General features: G+C 42.0%; 1 protein-coding gene across 2 annotated transcripts in view; it reads right to left on the reverse strand.

Moving 5' to 3' along the window:
* The window catches only part of RARB (retinoic acid receptor beta), a 162094-nt gene extending 140508 nt beyond the window's left edge, over positions 1–21586 (reverse strand). Inside the window, exon 1 of one of the 2 annotated variants that reach the window (XM_054595042.1) lies at positions 21561–21586. Coding sequence is in view for 1 of the 2 variants with exons in the window: in XM_054595041.1 (XP_054451016.1) it covers positions 20866–21022 (157 nt within the window). In the remaining variant the exon portion in view is untranslated. The other variant, XM_054595041.1, reaches the window with a different exon arrangement.
* Positions 21587–22018: the final 432 nt, after the last annotated feature.

Raw genomic sequence — 22018 nt, forward strand, 5'->3', positions numbered from 1 at the left:
TTTACTTGTGTGCCTGGGGCTGTGCTGAGTGCTTAATAGGTAGTAACTTCTTTACTCCTCCCAAAATCACCTGGAGGGGAGGTACCAGGAAGTCTGCACCTTAAAATTAGGAAATTTAAAAAGACAGCACCCCTCTCAGCCTTTACAGAAGAGATTTAAATGGCTTCTTACATACAACTATTATTTCACGAAAATCCACAGCTCTAACTGCTCATTTTCCATCTCCCTCATGTATTTCCTTTGCTAGAAATGTCAATGGGTCTGGTCTTATTTACTCAAATTTGAGGAATGAAGAATTGTGTCCCTCTCTTTCTTTTAATTCACAGTTACAATTTTCCAAACACCAATATGATCCCAGACATGGTTAAATTTAACAAGATAGTTTGGTCCTTTAAAGGAGAGAGAGAAAGTGAGGCACAGTATCCACTAATCACTGCATTGTAGCTACACCTGCCTGGGCTCCCGGCCAGCAGCAGAAATTATATCTGGGACTGACTTTTACCATGGGAAGTGCTGTCATATTTTCATAAGGGAACGTGACACGTTCAACACCTACATTTCATTTTTATAATGTGCTTTCTTGCTTCAAGGAATATAGTCGAAAATTATCTCATAGGTTGTTTTGGGTGACGTTTTAACAGACGACGCTTTATATCACTATTTTCTAGGGCATACTAAGATAGCTTCTGACAGGGTTCAAATAAATTCTCCCTTAAAATCACTTAACAGGCAGACCCGTCTAAGTACTTATTAATGATCTGAACTGAGAGGCATCAGAAATGGAACTGTATTAACTGAACAAATGCTGAAACGGGCCCCGGGAATCATACGTGCATGAAGCTAATTGCATCGCAATATTAAGGTCCCCCTGAAGAGTTCATCTCAACACCAAACGATTCAGTTCCATATTCTGCTTCCAATCAGGATTCCCGTCATTTCTAAAAAGCAATTATTGCACTAATAAATGACATTCTATTATCTGTTCAAATTTCCTGCACACGAAGTAGATTAAAATAAGAGCATTAAAATGTATATTGTCTCAGATACACAATTCTTGGCTTCTGTACTGTAAATATATTTTTCAACCATGTTGGTGCCAGCCTTAGAGAAAAGTAATGGGGGAGATACTTTTCGGAATCCTTACGGAAGATGCCAATGAAATTATGCTTTGTCACATGAGGTTTGAGAAACGTCAAGTACGATTACACCAGAATTTAGTCAAACTCCTGTTAACCAAATAAGGCTCTGCTTACTCGGGTGTCTGCTGCAAAGAAACTTTTTTGTTTCATTTTGCTTTTTACAGGTATACACTCATACTAGTGGTCTCAAAATAACTTTGAAACCACTTTAATCCTCACTGTGTGAGTTTTCTTGGTTCCAAAAAAGAACTAAAACACCATGACCCTGCAGAAAATTGTGGGCAGGAAGTGATGGGAAGGGCACAGGTTTTGCTGCCAGACGGACCTGAATTTGAATCCCTCTTCTGTAATTTTTTTTTTACTTCTCTGAACCCTAGTGTCTTCCTCCTGAAAATGCAGACACTCCTAAAATTCCCGTTGGCGAGCTGGTGAAAGACAGACAATATTTGCAACTTGCCTGGCACACTGTAAGTGCTTAATAAGTGCTAGCCAGCACCGACTCCACCCCCCCCCCCCGACCCCCGCAAACACATGCACTTCCTTGTGCTTCCTTAATCTAGGGCAGCGGTTCTTAACCAACACAGATTTTTGTCCCCACGAGAGGCATTTCTTAGTATCTGGGGACATTTGACTGTCATAACGGGGGCCTCCACTGGTGGAAGCCAGGGATGCTATTATACATCCCACAATGCACAGGAGAGCGCGCCCCTCTCCAAAACAATGACAGCACGAAAGAATTACTGGGCCCCAATGATAAGTAATGTTGAGGTTCAAAAGCCCTGATCCGGGGAAAGGCTGCTACTTGTGGGGAGACTTTAGGACAAAGGAGTGGGCCAGTAAATACCTTCCTGACGCGCTAGAGAGGTGGAAACTGCACGGGCCTAGAAGACGGGAGGCATCAGCTCAGCTCCCAACCCTGCCTCCAAACAGCCACTTCACCTTCCTGAGCCTCAGCTTCCTAATCTGACAAGCGGAGATGACAACTATGCTTGCCACACTGCAGGGTTGACGCTCTGTGGTCTCTACAAAACCAGAAAAACACAGAAAAATAATACCGAACACCTCATTATTAGAGTGTTTGGAAAAATACGTAAGCCATATCTTAATCTGACTAATATTATTGCCTTAGAAGATGATAGAAACATCTCCAGAGCTGAGTCTAATAATAACTTACAATATTAATAACTAATGGTTATGGAGCATGTATGCAATATTACAGGCTAGCGAACACAAGGTGGTTAGGTGACTTGCTGAAGGCCGTACAGACAGAATTTTTGAGCAGGACTTTGAAGGCAAATGCCTTGAGTTCAAGAGAATGGGTGTGACCCAGGTGTGGGGAGAAGGCAATGACATCGTCTCTCGTGACTACACAGATCTTCTGTGGCAAGAGGTTGGTAAAAATCACTGGCCGCAAGTTTGAGAATATATAGATTATGTCTAAGTCAAAAAGACACATGGTTACCCAAAGATAAGGAGCAAAAGTAAACTGGAAAACTGAAAACAAAGCTAAGGGGACAGAAAAAAGGCCCTTTTTTTCTTTCCAGTCAGAGCAGTAAAGTAGGAAAGTCCCCCAGAAGCAAACACAGGAATTAAAAAGACACACACACACACACACACACACACACACACACACACACACTTGCACACACGCACGCAAGCGCGCGTGCCCTCTACCCCCTCCCGGATCTTCCCTGCTGAGAAACCAGCCCCCGGCAGGCAGGATGGCAGCAGCTAAGACCAAAGTTCTGAAGGTCCTTGGCAGTGATCCAAGGGCGTGTGACTATACACTGTGAGGAGCAGTCACTCAGGCCAAATGTGGTCAGCAGCACTGGCAGCTTTGGGCTCTGCTCGGAGGCCGGAGTCTCTGGACCTCTCCCCCACTCCCCCAACCTGGCTCTCCATCTCTTCCAGGGGGCCATATGCTCTCCTTTAACCAAAGCTGATTTGGCACAAGAATGAAACCAACGTGGAGAATTGTCCTTGACTGCAGATTTGAAATGCCCCAAGTGAGAAGCCAAATCACTCTCTTCCCTGCGGTCCAGGGCGTGTGGGAGGAATGACTGAAAGCAGAAAGATAGTGAACATCCTTACCAAACCTTCTAGTTGACTAATAGGGAGATTTTGCTAGTGCTGGACTTGAGCAGAACGCATCAGTTCAAAAGTATACACTTGGGGATATTTTATTTTAAAAGAATTGTTCAGATTAGAGAAACACTATAACATTGATTTTTTTCCCTTGTACCTTTGATTTCTCAATATTTCTTGATGTGAGAAGGATGAGAATTTCAAAGCGCTTTACTTTAAGTTCTTAAAAAAACTGCTAGGGAAAACTGAAAAAAAAAAATCATTCAAAGAAATTTTCACCCATCTCCCAACTACGAGCAGGCCCCAAGGCTCAAGTCTTTGAGCCTTGAAGGGGATATTCCCCTTCAGAGAACTTTCCATCTCTGTAACAAGCTGTGGCATGTGGTTGGAACTATGGACTCTGGAGCCAGCTGCCTGGGTTCAATCCTCATTCTTCTACTTCCTAGTTGTGTGACTTGGGGCAAGTTACTTAACCTCTCTGAGCCTTAACTGCTCCTTCTATAAAATGATAGCATATCCCTCTTTAGATCATTGTAAGCATTAAATAATAAAGCACTGTAAAGCACCTGACATAATGCCTGTTACATAGCAGTGTTAAACAGACTTATCATCATTCCTGTATCTAGGGTCAGGCTTGTGTTGATCAATTTCATTGTTACGTACCTTCTTGTCTTTCTTCTACCAATCAGCCTCATATCTTGATTTCCTGAACTTTACTTTCATTTCCCTAACAAAATAGTCGGTCCTCCTGATGTACCTAAGAGATTCTGCACAAGCTAATATGAATAAAGCAAGTTGAGTCATCTTTGCTTCATTACACTCTCTCTTAACTGTCCCTTCCCAGCCTCTCAGGCATTCATCTAAAATATTGCAACAACCATCTCCTCATGATTTTCCTGGCCCACCCCGGACCCACATGCCTAGAAGCCTCAGAAACAGCTTCTTTAAACAACTCCTTACAACATGAATTTGCCTTTGGAGAGCCTTCCATTGCTGCTGTAAACCCCAAGTAGAAAACCTTGGGATGGACCAAACGGGGAAGCTGGCAGCACAGGGCAACGACTGCCAACCAACAACATCCAGCTGCTAACAAATATTTATTGAGCACCTGGCAGGTCCAGACACCGTGGTGAAGGCCGGGTTACGGGGAAGTTAGAAGACACTGTTCTTGGCCCACGCAAATGAACAGCTAAAAATACCACATGGTAAAAATGGCCCAACCTGGAAGAAGGAGCTGATGGGTGCCCGAGGCTGCCATGACCTGGCATGTTACTTGCACACACAGAGGCTTCGGTTGCCTGGCCTTTAAACACCCAGTGCTTAAAAGAGTGCTCGGTACACAGCGTGAGCACAGTAAATTTTGGCTGGAAAAAATCAATGAGTGAAAAGAACGGAATCTGCACAGACATCCTCACCTGCCACAGATCAGAGGAGTGATGACAGTTTCAGCTGATTCAGCAGAATCTGCCAACAGCACACACTATGTAGATGACGTGAGGTGTGTTTTTACTCACATTCCCCCACTTGCTCCCTCGTGGTAAAGTGGGAAGAAGAGGGGGTTATTATCATTATCAGTTGTTAAGGCTTCATTATCGCAGGAGGACTGAAGCTCAGAGAAGTAAAACGACTTGGTCAAGGTCACATGGTTAGGAAATGGCTTGATCCAGAACTGGCCTCCTGAATCCACACGCAGATAATTATAAACAAGAAACAAAGCATTCATTTATATTCTGAGCCGTCCAATTAATTTTTTCATGCTTTAAGACAAGGTCGGCAAACTTTTTTCTATGAAAGGACAAAGTACGAGGTCTGTCCAGAAAAAGTCCAGCCATTGCTAATATAATGAGAATGGTTTGCGCGACATCGATGTAACCTGGCAGCCAAGGAGAGGGGACTGGAATGTAAATAATGACTTCACTGTACTAGTCAGTGGGGGCGGCAGACACCACTGAGTGAGCATGTGTACTATGTGGATGTCGCATTCAAACTGACTGAGCGAGCAGAGCAAGGAATCTACATCAAATTTTGCATTAAGCTTGAACATTCCTGCACAGAAGCTATTCAGATGATTCAGAAGGCCGCAGCTATGGGCAACCGGTGATTGGCAGCTTCATCATGACAACACACCCACTCGTGCATCACAGCTCGTGCAGAGTTATTTTGGTGAAACATCAAATCACCCAGGTGACTCAGCCCCCCTTCAACCCTAATTGGGCACCCTGTGACTTCTGGCTTTTCCCAAAACTAAAATCACATTTGAAAGGGAAAAGATTTCAGAGCACGGATGAGACTCAGGAAACTACAATGGGGCAGCTGATGGCGATTGTTAGAACGGTGCGAGATCCCAAAGTGCCTCCTTTGAAGGTGACTGAGGTGTCATTGATCTATGTACCATGTTTCTTGTATCTTCTTCAACAAATGTCTCTATTTTTCATATGACATGGCTGGAAACCTTCTGGACAGACATTGTACTTTAGGCTTTGGAAGCCGTAGAGTTGGTCTCTGTCACAGCCACTTGGTTCTGCCACTGTCAAGGGATAGCCATTACAGACAAGATGTAAATGAACAGGTGTGGCATGTTCCAATAAAATTTTATTTACAAAAACAGGCTATAGGCTAGATTTGGCTCAGTTTCCTAACCCCTGCTTTATGATGAAGGATATTGAAACTATTTCTTCATAGAGTAACTGCACATGTTAGTATAAAATCCATACTTTTCTTTGCTTCCAGGGTAAAGACAGAGTATGACAGCCATATGTCACAGAGATGAGGGAAATATTTTAAGGATGCTATCACTATAGTGTATATAATATTTATATACACCATAAATGTGCAAGGTCTGCACCTTTCCTTCAAAACTAACCTCATGTATACATTTTTATTAGTTAGGGAGGTCAATATGTCTATCATAAGTACATTTTAAAATTCCTCCCTACATATTCTGTCTATTGGGATTATTTATCACGCCTTGTTCCCTGGCCTCGAGCCAGGCAGAATATGGGGGTTTTAATACCTTTAATCCATTACATGGATTTTTTAGAGCTCCATAAGACAAAATAAAATGCACTCTCATGGTCATACATGCAATAAACCCGATATGCCACTTAATAGTTCACATCCCATTTTATATTTCAATTGTGATGGTTTCCAGCTTTCAAAGTGACACAGTCTCAGCCATCTTTTTGTTCCATTTTTGGTAGTTTGTTTAGAGAACTCCTGAGAATTCATAAACAATAAATCTCACTGTGACTTTGAGGGGCGATTATTTTTGCTCCCCAATATTCTGAAGAAGTCCGGAAGTAACTGTCCACTGACATACGCCACCCACTTGGCAATAGTAACTGGTCATGTTTATTTTTACTAGACTATGTTATCTTGTTTTGAGTGCATTTATTTCTACTGCTAGTTAGTATGGTTGTTGGTCTCCGACGATGGCCTGCTCAGAGAACCACACCACTGTGTAGGCCTCTTTGACTCTAAGCTGCTACTGTGATTTTCTTTTGATCAACAGAATGTGGCAAGGGTAATGCTGTGCTACACATGAGGCTAGATGCTAAGAAGCCTTACAGCTTCCATCTGGGTTTCTTTTAATGCTTATTTGGGAGAAGCCAATAAAGATCCTGGGGACCACCATACTGTGAGGAAGCCCACATCACAAGAGGAGGCCATATGGAGACAGAGATACTCAGGCAGCCTCCAGCTGTTCCACGGATCTCAGCTAAGGAACCAGACATGTGAATGGAGAGGCCACCTTGAACATACAGCCCAGTCAAGTTCTCAGACGGGTCCAGCCGCAACACCATCTGACTGCAGCCACATGAGTGACCCCCAAGTGAGACAACAGAACCTTAAAAGTTGTAAGCTACCAAGTACTGGGGTGGTCTGTTATGTAGCAAGAGATACTGAATTAATTCTATGGTTATTATTAATTGAATATTATTTATTGTGGAGCCATGAAAAACCTGTGATCAGGGCCCAGCTTAGCTCTTCCAGAATCTGCTAGGTAGTAGTAATTTGACATCATAGTCCAAGCATTACATGCATTCCTGCCAGTTACAAGAACAATGGAATAATTCCACCTAAAAGTCAAGAATTAAGACATTCTGGATAAAAGAAAAGGTATGATAATTGCTGGGCTATGAATTCAAAGACTGTAATGATTAAAATATCATGGAATAAGTCTCTTTAAAAATAAAAATATCCACTGTAATCCAATGGGTCTTTTTTTTTCCCCTCAAACTGCTTATAAAACTCACTCATACCCACCTGAGCCCACATGTGAACACCACCTGTCTATCACCTGCACACAACCTCCCTTTATTTTGAGATGCAGCTGTCTCCTTATAGGGTCATTGTGTTTTAATTTGTTCCTCCAGGGGACAGATTAAATTCATCTCCCCACACTGGACACTGCAATTCAAAATAATAGCAAAAGACCTGCAGATAATGAGCCATAATACTCACTTGATACCCACTAAGGAGGGTTTAGATCACTTGCTCTCAGTTACCTTTCGTGAAACATCTGTTTCATATGAGCCAGTTAAAAGTGCATACATCTGTAAATAATAAGCCTGTGTGTGCACATAATTTAATGAATTAGAACATAAAAAGGAATTGAACAGTAGGGGCAAAGCAATTAGAGTAACTGCCCATTTTGTTTAAAAAATGTATTGTTTCCAGCTTTCACTTGGAAACTCTTTTATTATTCTGTGGGTTCTGAGGCTTCCAACCTTCCTCACTGCCCTTCCCCACAAAGAAAATAGGAGTGCACTTTGCAAAGCTGGCAGAGGGAAGGAAACCCACATTATGCAGAGCTGAGTGGGGAACTTCAAAATCACTTCCTCCTCCTCAAGAAATCTGAAGTGGGTACCTGACCACCTCGGTGCCTGGGAACTCTCATCCATTAAGGGGAGGAAAAACAGTGCTTCCTCTTTGGGCTGCTGTGAGGTTTAGATGACATAAGCCATTTTGTGCACTTGGAAGATAATATGCACTTAATATTAACTATGATGATGATGGCGATTATTTCACTTTAAAAAATCAATCACAACTTGCAACCATTCAGGGGGAAACACACAAAATCAAAAGGTCATCTTGATTTGTTCCTATTTCTATTTACTCTCTTCACACCATTTCTAGGGCTAGACATAAAAAAGGGGGGGAGGGAGCAACAATGTCTTAAACAACCGGAAGTAGCATAGAAAATCTGTTCCTGGCATATCAAAGTAAGTGCCAGAAGATCAAGGAAATATCCCATTCTTACATTTCCAGGCCAGCTTTCCAGCTAAGACCTTTATAAGAGCTGACCATAAAAGCCAACTTAAACCTCTCAGGTTTTTGACACCTTCCTCAAATTTGTTTCCAGTGTTTTGAGTAAGCCACAGATATACAAATAAATAAAAGCAGACACCTCTTGTGATGTTCTGAATTTCAAGTTTGTTGTCACTGAACTACTTTCAGCATCCTTCTTGGACACCTACTGTGTGCCAGGCACTGGGTTACAAAGCAGGGCACATATATATATATATATAAGCAGAAGAAAGCCCTTGTGGGAGGCAGAGCATGGAATTTTCTAGAACACATACGGAGGCTTCCATAGATTATGGCTTGTTCCTCTCTGCCTCCCAGAAGATTAAGCTATTTAAACAAGTTGAAAGTAGCTGAAAAATGTTGGAAGATACTCTGTGTCCATTTGAAAACCAATCAGGAGTGGGGCATAGGACTAGAAACTTTATGCAACCTGTGATATGATTGCTACAAAAAATGTAATTAAGTCCAGCCCAGTGGAATTCTGTGAAAATCTTGGTTTCGCTCTGCCAAATAAGTGTTAGCAAAATAAGTACCAAGTATTTGCCAGGCCCCAGGAAAAACAGTTCCACCCAGAAGGAAAGCAAGTTAAACAATGACTGAAATCACCACCCCACAGTTTTCTGTTTACATTCTCCTACAGTCTATTTACCAGCTACATAAAGATATAATTAGAGCTCCATAATAGCAATAGGAAAGAAGAATAAAGGCTAAAGGAAGAGGGAAATAAAGAGAATGAACAAATATTTAAAAAATATTAATAGCTGACGTATATAGAGCTGCATTGTTCAATACGGTGGCCAGCTAAATAAATTAAAATAAAAAATTTAGTCCCCCAGATATATTAGCCACATTTCAAGTGCTTAGTAACCACACATGGCTAGCAGCTACCATATTGGACAACATAGGATTACAGAGTTCATCACTGTAGAAAGTTTGATTGGACAGTGCCGATATCGAGTACAGTAAGTGGTGGTATGCTTGACCATGTTCATGACTCAGCTGTAGTTAACTGACTACTGACCAGGTACCAAGCACTGCTAGACTAGCCTTGGAAAAGCAGAAGTAAAGGACACATTATCCAACCTCAAAGACTTCCCAGGTTAATAAGGGAATCCAGCCAAAAACCAAACCCCCCACTCCCCAACACACACAGAGGAAAAATGGGTAGCAACACAAAACAAACCTGTTTACTTTAATGGGAGATGTGGTGAGAGTATCCAGGTATTCCCTAGAAGATTCTTTAGCTTTTCTGCATTTTATAAAGCTTTTCATAATGAAGTCTTGGCGGGGGGGGGCGGGGAGAATCTCTTACTGAACGTCACATATTGGGTACTTTAAATACCCCCTTTTACTTAAGTCTATGATACGCTTGCAAGATGAGCATTATGGATCCATTTTACAGATGGAAACACTGTGGCACCCTGGAGCTCTGGCCCCCACAGCAGAGGCAGCACAGGATGGGTGCCCGCTGCCCTGTGCCTCACCACACGCTGCTGCCACACTGTACACACTGAAGCACGTGGCAGCACCTTGTAGATTGAGATCTACTTCCCTCTAGAACCCACTACATGGCCTTTAGTGATTCACTTCAATCTGTTTATCTGTCTCTATTACTTCAAAACGTGTAATTCAACATCAACTGGATCTCAAATAAAAGGAACAGGTAGAATACGGCCTATAACAATCCAAAACAATATACTGTATCCACTTAAAGTATATTTGAAATCACAAAAATAAGAGCATTATGCAGGAGGCTAATCATCATCATCATTTTTCATTGTTTATGCTGTTACAGCTGTCCTGCCTTTTTCCCCTCTTTGCCCACCTTCACCCAGCCCCCCCCCCAACAGTTGATGCCCATATCGTTGTCTTTGACCATGGTTTATGCATAACATCATTATTAATGTAAACTTCATTAAATAATAATCGTTTTCTTAGGTGCAGGACTCTCCAAACAAAACAGCTACTTAAAATAGGAGGCAAATACAAGAATAATGATTCAACTTCATCATCTCTTAGAAAGTCCTCCCTGCTATTTTAAGTAACAGAAGACACAATTGTGCTGCTTAGCTAAGAGACACCAGCCAGTAGGAAACACGAGCACCCATTTCTACACGAGGGTTACAAGTGAACCAGGATAACGTGGAAAACTTCATTTCTTGTCTCTCACTTTCTTGTGATTTCTCTGCCAATACAAAACTAATCCTGACCCCAACTCTTGTCAGCCATAGAGAGAGGGCCAGGCCAGCGCAGACTTCAACGACAACCAGGATAAAGAAACACAGAGAACAAAAGAGTAAAATAGCTTCACTAGTTTCTTGCACAATATAAAAGGACTACGGCTTCTATTAGAGAAATAACGTGACCGGAGGGACTCCCGGGAATTACAGCTCTCCCTTTTCCACACGGCCCCCAAACCCAAACACTCTATGGTCATTCTTGGTATTACCGGGGCATAAAAAGTTTTTCAGGAGTTCTTTGCTCCGCGGGCAGCACCGTGGACGCTGGCGGCCCCTCAGTGAGAAACTGCACGTGGAGGGTGGGGAGGCCTTCTCAGGACTGAAAACCCTGTCCTGGGTGAGGCCGGTCACGTTACTCACCTTCTCTGAGGCTCGATTTCCTCTTTTGTAAAAGGAGGACAATCGTACTTCCCTCACAGAATTGTTTGTGAAGATTAAGAGATAATAATGTATGTATAGTCATTAGAGAGGAATTGTGCTAAGTATTTAACCTGCCAAAAGAAAAGAACCCGAACTATAATCCAACAGTTTTTCAATTTAGCCTCTATTGTCAGAAGACAGTAATTTGTTGTCATGGGGCACATACTGGTGTGTGATGATTGTCACGGCGGACTGGTGTTGGCTGCGCATTTTTCGTCCCTCCCCCATTGAGAGGTAGACCATTGAATCTGGCCTGGCCCTGTGGCAGCTTAGCAAGAGAATATGGTGACAGTGACTCTGTGCCAGCTCTGGATCCAGCGAGCGTCCGCTTCCTCCCTCCAGCATGTCCCCTCTCAGAACGCCCTGACCAGGCCGTGAGAAGCTCCAGCCACGTGCAGCGAGGCCAGTGATCAGCCCCAGCGGAGCTCTCTACCGACCCCATGACTGGCAGTGGCGGGAGTGAGCCCTCCGGGACCTCCGGCCCAGGTTAGCCCTGGATGGCACAGCCTCCGCTGACATCCGGTGGGACAGAAGACCTGCCCAGCTGAGCACAGCCCAGCCACAGAATCACGAGACAATAAAGCGTTAGGCCCCTGAGCTTCGGGGAAGTTTGTTGCATAGTAAAATGTCTCAGAAACAATCCTAAAGAAATCAGTGACTTTTAAAAGCCTAATCGAATCCGACCGACCCCAGAAAGAACATTATTTAACAAACACTTCAGAAGCATTCATATGAGAGCCTTCAAGAAGCCCGTTAGGAAGGTATGCACTTATTCTATTGCTCAAGGTAAGTTTAAAACTCTGCTTTGTAAGCTACGTTTAGAAATTACCCAGGAGGCCGACACATAGGAAAACTTCAAGCCTGCTCCTTGTGACAAAAATGTGTCACCCTCTTGATCCTTCACCTTATGCATCAGCTGTGGTTCTCAGCAGTTTTACATTTTTATCAAAATGAAACTCAGGTTCACAGTCCTGAGGAGACTCTGTTTGTGTTAAAAGGGGGCTGTCTCACAAGGACCCGTGTGCACAAGTTTGTACCATATATTGCAAGTCCAGAGAGAGCAGGGGCAGCATCAGATCCCTCCTGCCGTCTCCCTCCCCTCACACTTCCCCCTGTCCGGAACATATCAGGGAGCCTGGAACATGGCAGACACCCAAGAGCCCTTTGTTGAATGGAACGCTACAAGATCTAATCCATCAGTGAGTAATAAAAATGTACTGCGCCCCTGACAGCATCCTTGGGCGATGTGTATTGTAACAACTTCAAAAGTGACAACGCTCACTTGTAAAAGTCAATCCATTTGTACTAAATCTGGGGGTTTGGTTAAATGGATGCCACTGAATCAGGACCACAGTGCTATCCAAACTGTGACAAACGGGAAGGATTGTCATCTAAGTCATGAGCCACACAGAGAGGAACTACTTCACTGAGGAAAAGAGATACCAACTAAAAAAGACTGGTTGCCATTAGCCATGGCACATAAGCCATAGGTGTCATGGAACAGAGCAGAAGGTCTACTCAGTGACATCTGTTTGTTTTCAGGACAAGACTAGAACCCTCATTTACAGTATCTCTAATCTTTCTACATATCCTGTGATGTAGACATTATTATTCCCATTTCATAGCTGTAGAAATTGATCCTGCATCAAGTCAGGCTATTTCCATGATCTCAGACCATCAGGCAGTGACGCGCTACAAGTGGGGTGATGCATGGGAGGGTAATGATGTGAGTGGGAGTCCAAGGAAGCAGAAATAAAACTCTCAGAGAGGGACAACTTTCATAGGGCAAGAAAACCATTATACCTTCCCTAGAGAGCGCTCGGGGTACAGGTGAGAGGATAACCTCTGTAAGAGCCCATGCAATTTCTGCCTACTAGAAGCCCAACATGGGTTTCTGAAACTCCTGCCCAATTACCAGAGAGATGCATGTTCATCAGCATCTTCCAACTTTCCCCGCAAAGCCAAACCTGCTCATCCTATCTCTAGTTCCTATTGTTTCCTCTGATAAGCAGGGCCCCAGTGAACAATTAAAGCTTTCAATAAATAATCTCTAAGCACATTCATTTGATTGACTGTTATTTGATACAGCAGTTAGTTTCAATGGGGCAGTTAATATTGATCACATAAAGTACTCCAGACAAACATGAAACAGTTCCAGAACTCCATGGATTATTACCCTTTATCTGCCAGTCATCTGGGTTACTTGTAATGGTCACGGAATTTAAAATCAATAATAACAATTAGTGTTCTGTACACCAAAAGGGATGAATCATGTGAAATGGGTTTTCATATAAAATCAAAGGTAAACTGGGCTTATACCCTGGAGAAAGGCTCCCTGCATTTCCAGGACACATTTGGCAAAGTACTTTTAGGCAAGTCTTCAAAATCGGCAGCAAGAGGGAAAGAAAGGTATTTAGGAGAAGATGTGGCCATAAAAACACATGTGAAATGCTTGACCACCTTAATCCTAAAAGATGAAGCAGAAAAGATAGAAGTGATGAAAGTAAGTGCTAACAAACACAGCGAAATTAATGGTACTGGCAATTTACTTCTTCTGAGATGCGGTCCTAGCTACCTTTTTCAGCCTCCAATTCATAAGCATCAATCATGATTTTTTATTTTTTTTTTTGGAAATAAAATGGCAACAACAGTATTTTAGCTCTGCAGCCCCACCACTGTAATGTTTGGATAATTAAAATGCAAAGCAACAGAGAAATGTTTCATCATTAAACTGTAACCAGCGCGCTATGTGAAATCATCCATTCCAAAGTCTTGTTTTTCATCAATTATTTGTTATTTATCTGATGTAAATATAAGGAGGACTAATTAAAATGTATGCCTTTTTATACAGCTTCTTGTCATTAAAGCCAATGAAAGCATTCTGAGGCCCATAATGAAATAATTATGTTTGCCTTTAAGAATTCTCTTCAATAACACATGGCAGTACTGAGCTAAATTAAAACATCAGGAACTAAATTTCGCTTGCCTCCATTTCCATTTTAGTTAATTATACCCCCAAGCTTTCCAATAGACCAGACCCTAAAAAATCTTTTGAAGCTAAAATGACCTTCAGATCATCAGCCTTTTTATAATTATGGACTTTGATGACAAGACAAAGGTACTGTAGCCCTGAAAGCTTTAATATTTGTGAGAACAGGGATTTATTACATGAGATCTTCATTTGCTCTGCAAATTAGAGAAAAATTGTGATAAATGTGATCCATCTCTCTTCCCAGTTACTTGATGCACTGGTCCTATCTGATCTTATCTGCATCACTTCTATCACAGTATTTGAATTCAGCTATGTTCCCCCCCCACTTGGTAAAATGTTAATCATCAGTGGTGAACAGTAATTACAGTAATTGATCAACAACAACAACAGCAAACATTTCACTAAATCTGAATCAAATTAGGAGATTAATTCCTATTCAACGCTAAAATTTTAAAAAAGAGCAATCTTGAAAGGAGTAGACTGAAGAGAACCTATAAACTTGAAAAAATAAAATAGGACACTTTCATTTGAATTTCTCCTTCTGCAAACCTCAAGTCGGATATATTTGCAAAAGAAAAAACAAATCTGAGTTTAAGAGAAAAGGAAGACGGAAAGAGCAGAGGAAAATCTGCTGGGCTGGTGGCAAATGAAATGGGTTTAACAACGCTGTCATATGATGCAGGTGGGGGTGGGTACTTGGTACTTCGAAAAGTAAATAGGAGTCCAAGGGATTAACTCTGATAATGTGGCTTCCCTCCGATTTTGTTCTATATGGACACTTGGCACGAACCATAGGTGGTAATATTTGGTGACTGCTCGGTAGACTCTCATGAGACATCGGAGGGAAACAAACTGTTGACAGCCAGGAAATAAATACCTATTACATGACAACGTTAAACTGCCAATACAATCTTAGATCTGTTTTTATTAAAATCACTCCCCCCCCCCACCAAGTTTTTCTTTGTTCTGTTTAAAGCAATCTCCTTTTGGGAATGAGGGGCACTGTCACTCACAGTCATCACCCCTGATAACATGAGCTTGCTTCTCCCACCCTGAGCTGGCTCACTTCAGCAGCTGCGGTGGGTGGGAGCCGGAGACTCCTGGGACCCCGGTGCCCTGGCGGAGGAAATGCTAGGCCAGGCTGAGTCGCCTGCTGATGTCAGTTCCTGTTATCCTCGCCTTATCATTCTGCGCACCAAGGGTCTTATCTAACTGAATGCCGCCCCCCCCCACCCCCACGCCTTCAGCTCCCCACCCTGCAAGGCTGGAGAAAAATCAAGTCAGCAGTTCCACTGCCTGTGTGAATTCCTATCTAAGAAGCTCTGAAAGCTCAGGATAAATAACGTAATACCTGCAGACTCACCCTCTACTGCTTTCTTGGTACAGAGAACTTCTGCAACATTTCACAAAAATTCATTTAAAGGGGTTTAGGGGGATGGATGGGACAAGAATCGTGCTTCTTGATGCTGAAGTAAGGAAGCTGGGAAGGAAGAGGAGAATTCAGGGCAACATATTGACTGATGAGGTTGTGTTGTTAGATCTTACAGACCAGGCAGGTTATCTCTTCTGCTGTTTAACAAGAGGTACTTAGGCCAAGCCACTTACAGACAGAATGCTGATAAATCTGAAACCTGAGTTAACTCTGCTCCCTTCTTTCTCTCAACCCCAATTCCAACTTTTTAAGATGAACTGATATACGGGGTTTGGCACAAATAATGCCCCTCTTAAATGACAAAATCTTTTATTACAAAATCATAAGCATTTAATTCTGTAACAAGAATATCACACTTAAGCACACCATATGACATTTTAGGTGAAATGTTCAACTTAAAACTATACATTATTACACCCATATTATTAGCCTACCAACCATACTCAAGCAGGCCTTTCTTCTGCAGGACCTTGTAGATTCACTCAGAGTAATTCAATTCACTAATTCTACCCCCTCCCTGACTCCCAACACGTACGTTTCACAAGTGCTAGAGTCAGAATCCCCATTGTAATACTTAAATCCATTTTGCAAGGGATGTCTTCTATTTACAGATCTATAGTTTGCCACAAAAGGAATTCACGTTCAGAAGCATGACACAAGGAGATCTTCAGTATTAATGGAAAAATTAAGCTGTGAGCACTCTCGTTATATTGACCATAGAATCCAAACAAAGACTGTCCGTGCCACTCGGGTTCAAGGGGCAGCCTAGGAGATGTCGTAATATTGAAATATCTGGCATATTTCAATGATTTATGTGGGAATTGTGGCAGTATATTTGAAAGTGGGTTATTCTAGAAAATCAGAGATATATGACTGCCATAAGCACCCTATAATTTGAAAGGCAAGATTCCACATTAATATCTTTTGGAGAGGTTTTTAGCCAAGAGTTTTCTGATTAACCTTCATCAAAACTCCCATTTCTGAAATAGTCTGTTTAATTGATAGTTAACTGAATTTATATTAGAACATTTAAAGTATAAAAATGTCATTTAAGGATTAATTTATTGGCACTTAGACATGTAACTCAAACTCTATAGAAGATCCTTTTTAAGATGTTCTAAAAACACTGCACGTATTGTTTAATAAGTCCTTTGCGACTTGAAAAAGTTTTGTATTTTGCATCTTGGTTTCACATCTCCATCTGACTCCTAGAGAGTCACTTTCTAACTAAAAATTTCAAGGCTTTAAAAAAAAATTCTTTAGTTTTAAAGATTATAAATTCCTTGAGAACAGAATTTATCATCTTTATCATTTATCATGCATTTCCCTTCTGAAATCCTTTATTGATGCTTGTGGAATACATAAAGGAGAAAACGGTAAGGTTTTCTTTCTTTTTCATCCAATTCAGAGGCTTAACATGTTGAAAGTAAATTATAAGCATCTGATATGCAGAAGAACTCTATTTTATTTTTATGCTGTAAAGAAAAGTTCACAACAATACTGACTGGGTATTATATCGTCAAAGCTAGGTTTCCAGAAATGAGAAGAAAACTTCTAATTCAGGTCAGCTAACCTATCAGAAATTGCCATTCTGGTAATTTATCTACTAAGGGGGGCGGTGGGGGGGGGGTGGGAAGGCCTGTTCCAATACAACAACTTTGCATTTGAGCTGGAGAATCAAATGCTTACGAGAACTTCCAAATCAATTCCATAGGCGAAGTTTAAGCTGACAGATGTCTACTGCTCCTACTGTTTTGTTTTACTTTTGGAATCTACACTTTTCTCGTGGTAAAATTTAAACTCATGCACTTTTACTTCTAAGTTGCCCACCCATACCTCCTTACCTAAAGTACCAAGTTATCTGGACGTTGGCGATACTTATTTTGGTAAATGTCTTTCTTCTACAGGGAAGAAAACTTCGTGAATCTCCCACTTGTTTTCAACCGACCCTATCCTGCACTCTGAGATTTAAGCAAAAGTCCCTTTTCTTCTCTTCTTTCTGATGGTATTAGTTACCACCGTCATGTGGCTGAGAAGCAGAAAATTATGTCCTACTTTAGAAAAACAATTGAGCCTTTTCACCGAAATATTTATTCAAAACCCCATTCAATTCATACGGTGGCTGTCAGTCTTTATTTAGTCTCTCTTTCAGAGGGTATCTTTGATTTTGCCACTTTGACCCCAATTTATATCTCACTAGGAGAGGATTTAGATACTGTTTAATACTTAAAATTCAGGTCCCAGGGCTCTGAGAAGGAGACTGACTTCATTTCTTAATCACACACAGCCACAGTTCTGTTGTTTTTTTTTTTTTTTTAACAGATTATTTCTCATTAATGGACAAAATAGTATTTCAAAAAGAATTTTTTTTTTTCTTTTCTCTTTTGATGTGCTGAGAAGGGAGAGGACAGGGAAAAGGGCCAAGAAATTGTAACACTCATGATTTCACTGAAAGCAACTATATTTAAACCACAAATATCAGGATCTATCCTATGCCCATTGAGCAATTAATGCTGAAAACATCTGGAGCAGCCTAAAACCAAGATAATCCAGGAGGCATCTGAACAGAAACTTAGAGACTCCATACCTTCCAGGGGCAGTCTTAAATCATATTATTTATACCACATTCCCTTAGTAGCCCACTAATCCTGACTTCGCATTTTTATAACCAGCAATTCACAGGCCCTACTCCAACAGCAGCTGGTTGGCATATCATTTTTCTGTCTTCAAAATTTAAAAAAAATGAAAATAAAAAGAATACTTTAACACCTTTCAGAGAAAGCTTCTGGTGTTTTATGTTCAAAAGATTTACTCTAATTACTACACACACACACACACACACACACACCCCCACACACACACCCACCCCATGAAAAAATCAGTAGGATCTCAAAACAAAAAATAGTTTTGGTTGGAATTTAGTACTATGTTTTTTTCCTCCTTGCCCACTGTTTCCTCTGCGTTAAGAGCACAAACAGATCTGCTTCTCGTCAAAACACTCATTAAGGAAAATGGAAAAGGTTGTGGCTTTTATGTTCTTACTTACAGAAAGGTAGCCCTCAGATGATTGCTGTTATTCTGAAAGCCGTAACTAGCTATGTCACCCTGAACCAAGCCTGGCATGGCAGCCATTCGTCGGAGTATTTATTTATGCTTAAAAACTTAATTACTTGAACACCTAAACTGACCAGTCATAAAGTGGTTTATGGAGGAGAAAGCGACTCTGAGGGGGCATACGCAATATTTACACTTTATTCATTTAAACTAAAATTGGGGCCTGGGATTCAGACCCTTGTGAAATTGACCAAAATAAGCACTAATTGCCCTGCTTACAAAAATAAGACAGTGGAATTTCTGCAATCCCTTTGTCAAATGTCCTTATTTACTTTTCCTAATGCAAGTTTCTTTGATTAGCTGAACTTTGCTGTTATCAACACTTCTTGCTTATCGGGCTGGCCCTAGGCGAATGACACATTTACCACTCCTCTTCCTAGATAAGGCAAATCCCTTGTTTAACTTGTTCAAGAACAAACAAAGCTTTTCCCCCTACTCCTGCAACTTAATGGGCATGTTTGGAGGGTTAATTACGAAAGGGAGAAGTCCGCTTGTAAAAGCTCTATTAGGTTGACCAGCGTTATTCCAGGGACACGAGCATATTTTCCCCGGTTCTTTAAAAAATGTCTCATTAGAACTTTCTCCTACAAGAAAAAGTTTGAGCAAGCCCCAGTTCCCAGCGATCCCAAGTGACATTGTTCACACTGTTTTAATTGCTAGAGAGGATAGGTCCGAAAGATCTCTTAGTGGGCTTGAAAATTATTTGGTAACGCTTAAGTTTTTTCTGAGTTCCTCTGGAAAGAAACGAGGCAGCAGGAAGAAAAGGCATTTGGGGAGCAGCTGAGGATTAAGACGTCTTCTGAAAACGATATTCTTTTTGCCCTGGTTATGGCTCTACGAAATATTAAGTCAGACAGCCAGACTGTTGGCATCAAATGGTTATTGATTTTTCAGCTACAAACCTGTTGATTTCCTGGCCCAAGAAGCAAGTCTTTATCCTTAAGAAAAGTTTCAAAGAGGGCAATTTAAATTTTGTCATTGTCCCCTCTCCTTTTTCTCCTCTCCTTAGATAAAGTAAGCCACCATGTTATTAGGAAAACTCCATTTCTCCCAGTTAAACTTTGACCTTTTTGAAAACAAAGATTTAAAATGTCATTTTCAGGCTAATGCTCCAATGAATTGTCAAATAAAGTACTAAAAACATTTTGATAGATAGCTGAGCCATTTATCTAAATCACTGTCAGGGCTAAGACGCATCCTGCAGGCTCCCACTACAGCCACCGAAGGTGGGATTTTCTGGGACTTCTGGTCATTTCTCAATCCTGCAGCCAGGCTACTGTTGACCAGATGCGTGCCTCGGCATGGTGTCAGCAGCAGATAACCAAATTGTCAATTAAAAAAAACAAAAAAAGCTGGGCTACCCCACTTATATTTCCTTTCCTATAACCAATGCCCAAGTTCCTGGCTGAATTGCAAGATATGGAAAATAATGGATGGCTCAGCGCAAGGGGTGTTCATTGCCAGTAGTTTTCTAGCAAAACAGCAACTTCTTAGAGCAACAAAGTGACTCGGAAAGGTGGCAGCAGGGTCAATGCTAAGAAATATTGCTTTTCCTTAGTAAGGAAAACATTGGAGGCTGCAGCTTTAACCGGTGGTTTATGAACTTCAGGAGCTACAAGCCATCTTAATCAGGCTAAATTCCTTGCAAGGAAGATGTCATATTTTAATTACTTTGGACTGTTGAAACACACAGGGAGGGGGTGATATATACAACTGGTAGCTAATCCAAAAAACAGCAAAGCTAAATTCCCTCTGCATACATCTTAGTAAAAACTGCACAATGTGTCCAATTGCCTTAACTTGAAGAATGTTTCAAAGTCCTGTGGTCACCCTCTATTCCCCCCCCACCACACAGACACACACATATTTTTAAAACTGTTTTCAAGAGACTGTAAGGTTGGTAAAGGAGAGGAGCGGGGGTCGGGAGGGCTTGTTTGGGAAGAAAACATCTAACAGGAAATTTTCAGCAGAGGGGATCAATATGCACACGCCAGCATATTACACCCTTTCAGCATTAAATCATTAAACCCTTTGTCTTGCTACCAGTGCAGTTTGTTTCCAATGTCTTTATTGCATGCAAGAGAGACAATTAATTTTTTTTTCTTGGTAGAAGAAGGGAAAAAATAAACCTACATTGAGCAGTGTGCCGATGTTGCCATTCAGTTTGGGTCAATCCACTGAAGCATGCTTTGAGAGCTTTCTCCTGGAGCATGCAGGAAGACGGGCTCGCAGTGTAGAAATCCAGGATTTGCCCAGGACTCACTGACAGAACATCCATACAGTCAAACATGATCTCCCCTGCACCGAATGTCTGCAAAAGTGCTTATCCTCTAGGTGTGGAGGCAAATGGCATAGAAAAGTCCACCCAACTCCATCAAACTCTGCCCCTTTTTTGGCACGTAGGCTGTTGGTCTTTTTCCCAGCCCCGAATCATGAATTATGACAGACAAGCCAGCTAAAAGCCTGTAATTGATCCAAATGATCATTTACCATTTTCCAGGCTTGCTCGGCCAATCCAGCCGGGGCGGGGGTTCCCAGAAAGATCCCAAGTTCTCCTTCCAAGCCAATGCTTGCAAAAAGCCTTCTGAATGCAGTCCGGATCCTACCCCGACGGTGCCCAGACAAGCCCTGCCCGGCTCGTTCGCGTCCTCGGCATCCCAGTCCTCAAACAGCTCGCATGGGGGAATTCTGGTCCCCCCTTTGGCAAAGAATAGACCCTCCTGCCTCTGAACAGCTCACTTCCTACTACTTCTGTCACACAGAATGAAAGATTGAATTGCCTAATATATGCGAGTGAACTTTCGGTGAACCCTTCCCGGGCTGCTAACCTTCAAATGACCCAACGAGTCTGACATCACCAACTCCCAGGATTCTCACAGAGCTTAGAAACTCCCAGCAGCCCTGCAAACGCAGACAGCCAGAGAGACAGGCAGCGAGCGAGCGTGCAAGCCGGCTCTTTCTTTCCCATTTCTCACCTTAAAAACAATGCTAGAAGTGCTTTTAAAACGAGCAGGGGAGGAGCCAGGACACCGCTCCTGGCTCACGCTGAGCGCCAACTTCTCTCCCTTTTCACCTTTTTATTTGCAGCCGCTTAGTTTGCAAGCGAGTGTTCCCCCTTGCTCCCCCCCTCCGCCTCGCCTCGCGCCCCCTCTTGCCTCCCGCCCACCCCTTAGCCCCCAGCCCACCCTTTAAATTCCTCTGTACGCCGCTCTGTCTGTTAAATTCCTTGTAACTTATGTATTTTTCCAGTCCCGAAAAAGCACAGGCAACCCCTAAACTGTAGAAT

Source organism: Pteronotus mesoamericanus, unplaced genomic scaffold (assembly GCF_021234165.1).
Source record: "Pteronotus mesoamericanus isolate MK-2021 breed Mesoamerican mustached bat unplaced genomic scaffold, CSHL_Meso_final scaffold_54, whole genome shotgun sequence".
Classification (NCBI taxonomy): domain Eukaryota; kingdom Metazoa; phylum Chordata; class Mammalia; order Chiroptera; family Mormoopidae; genus Pteronotus; species Pteronotus mesoamericanus.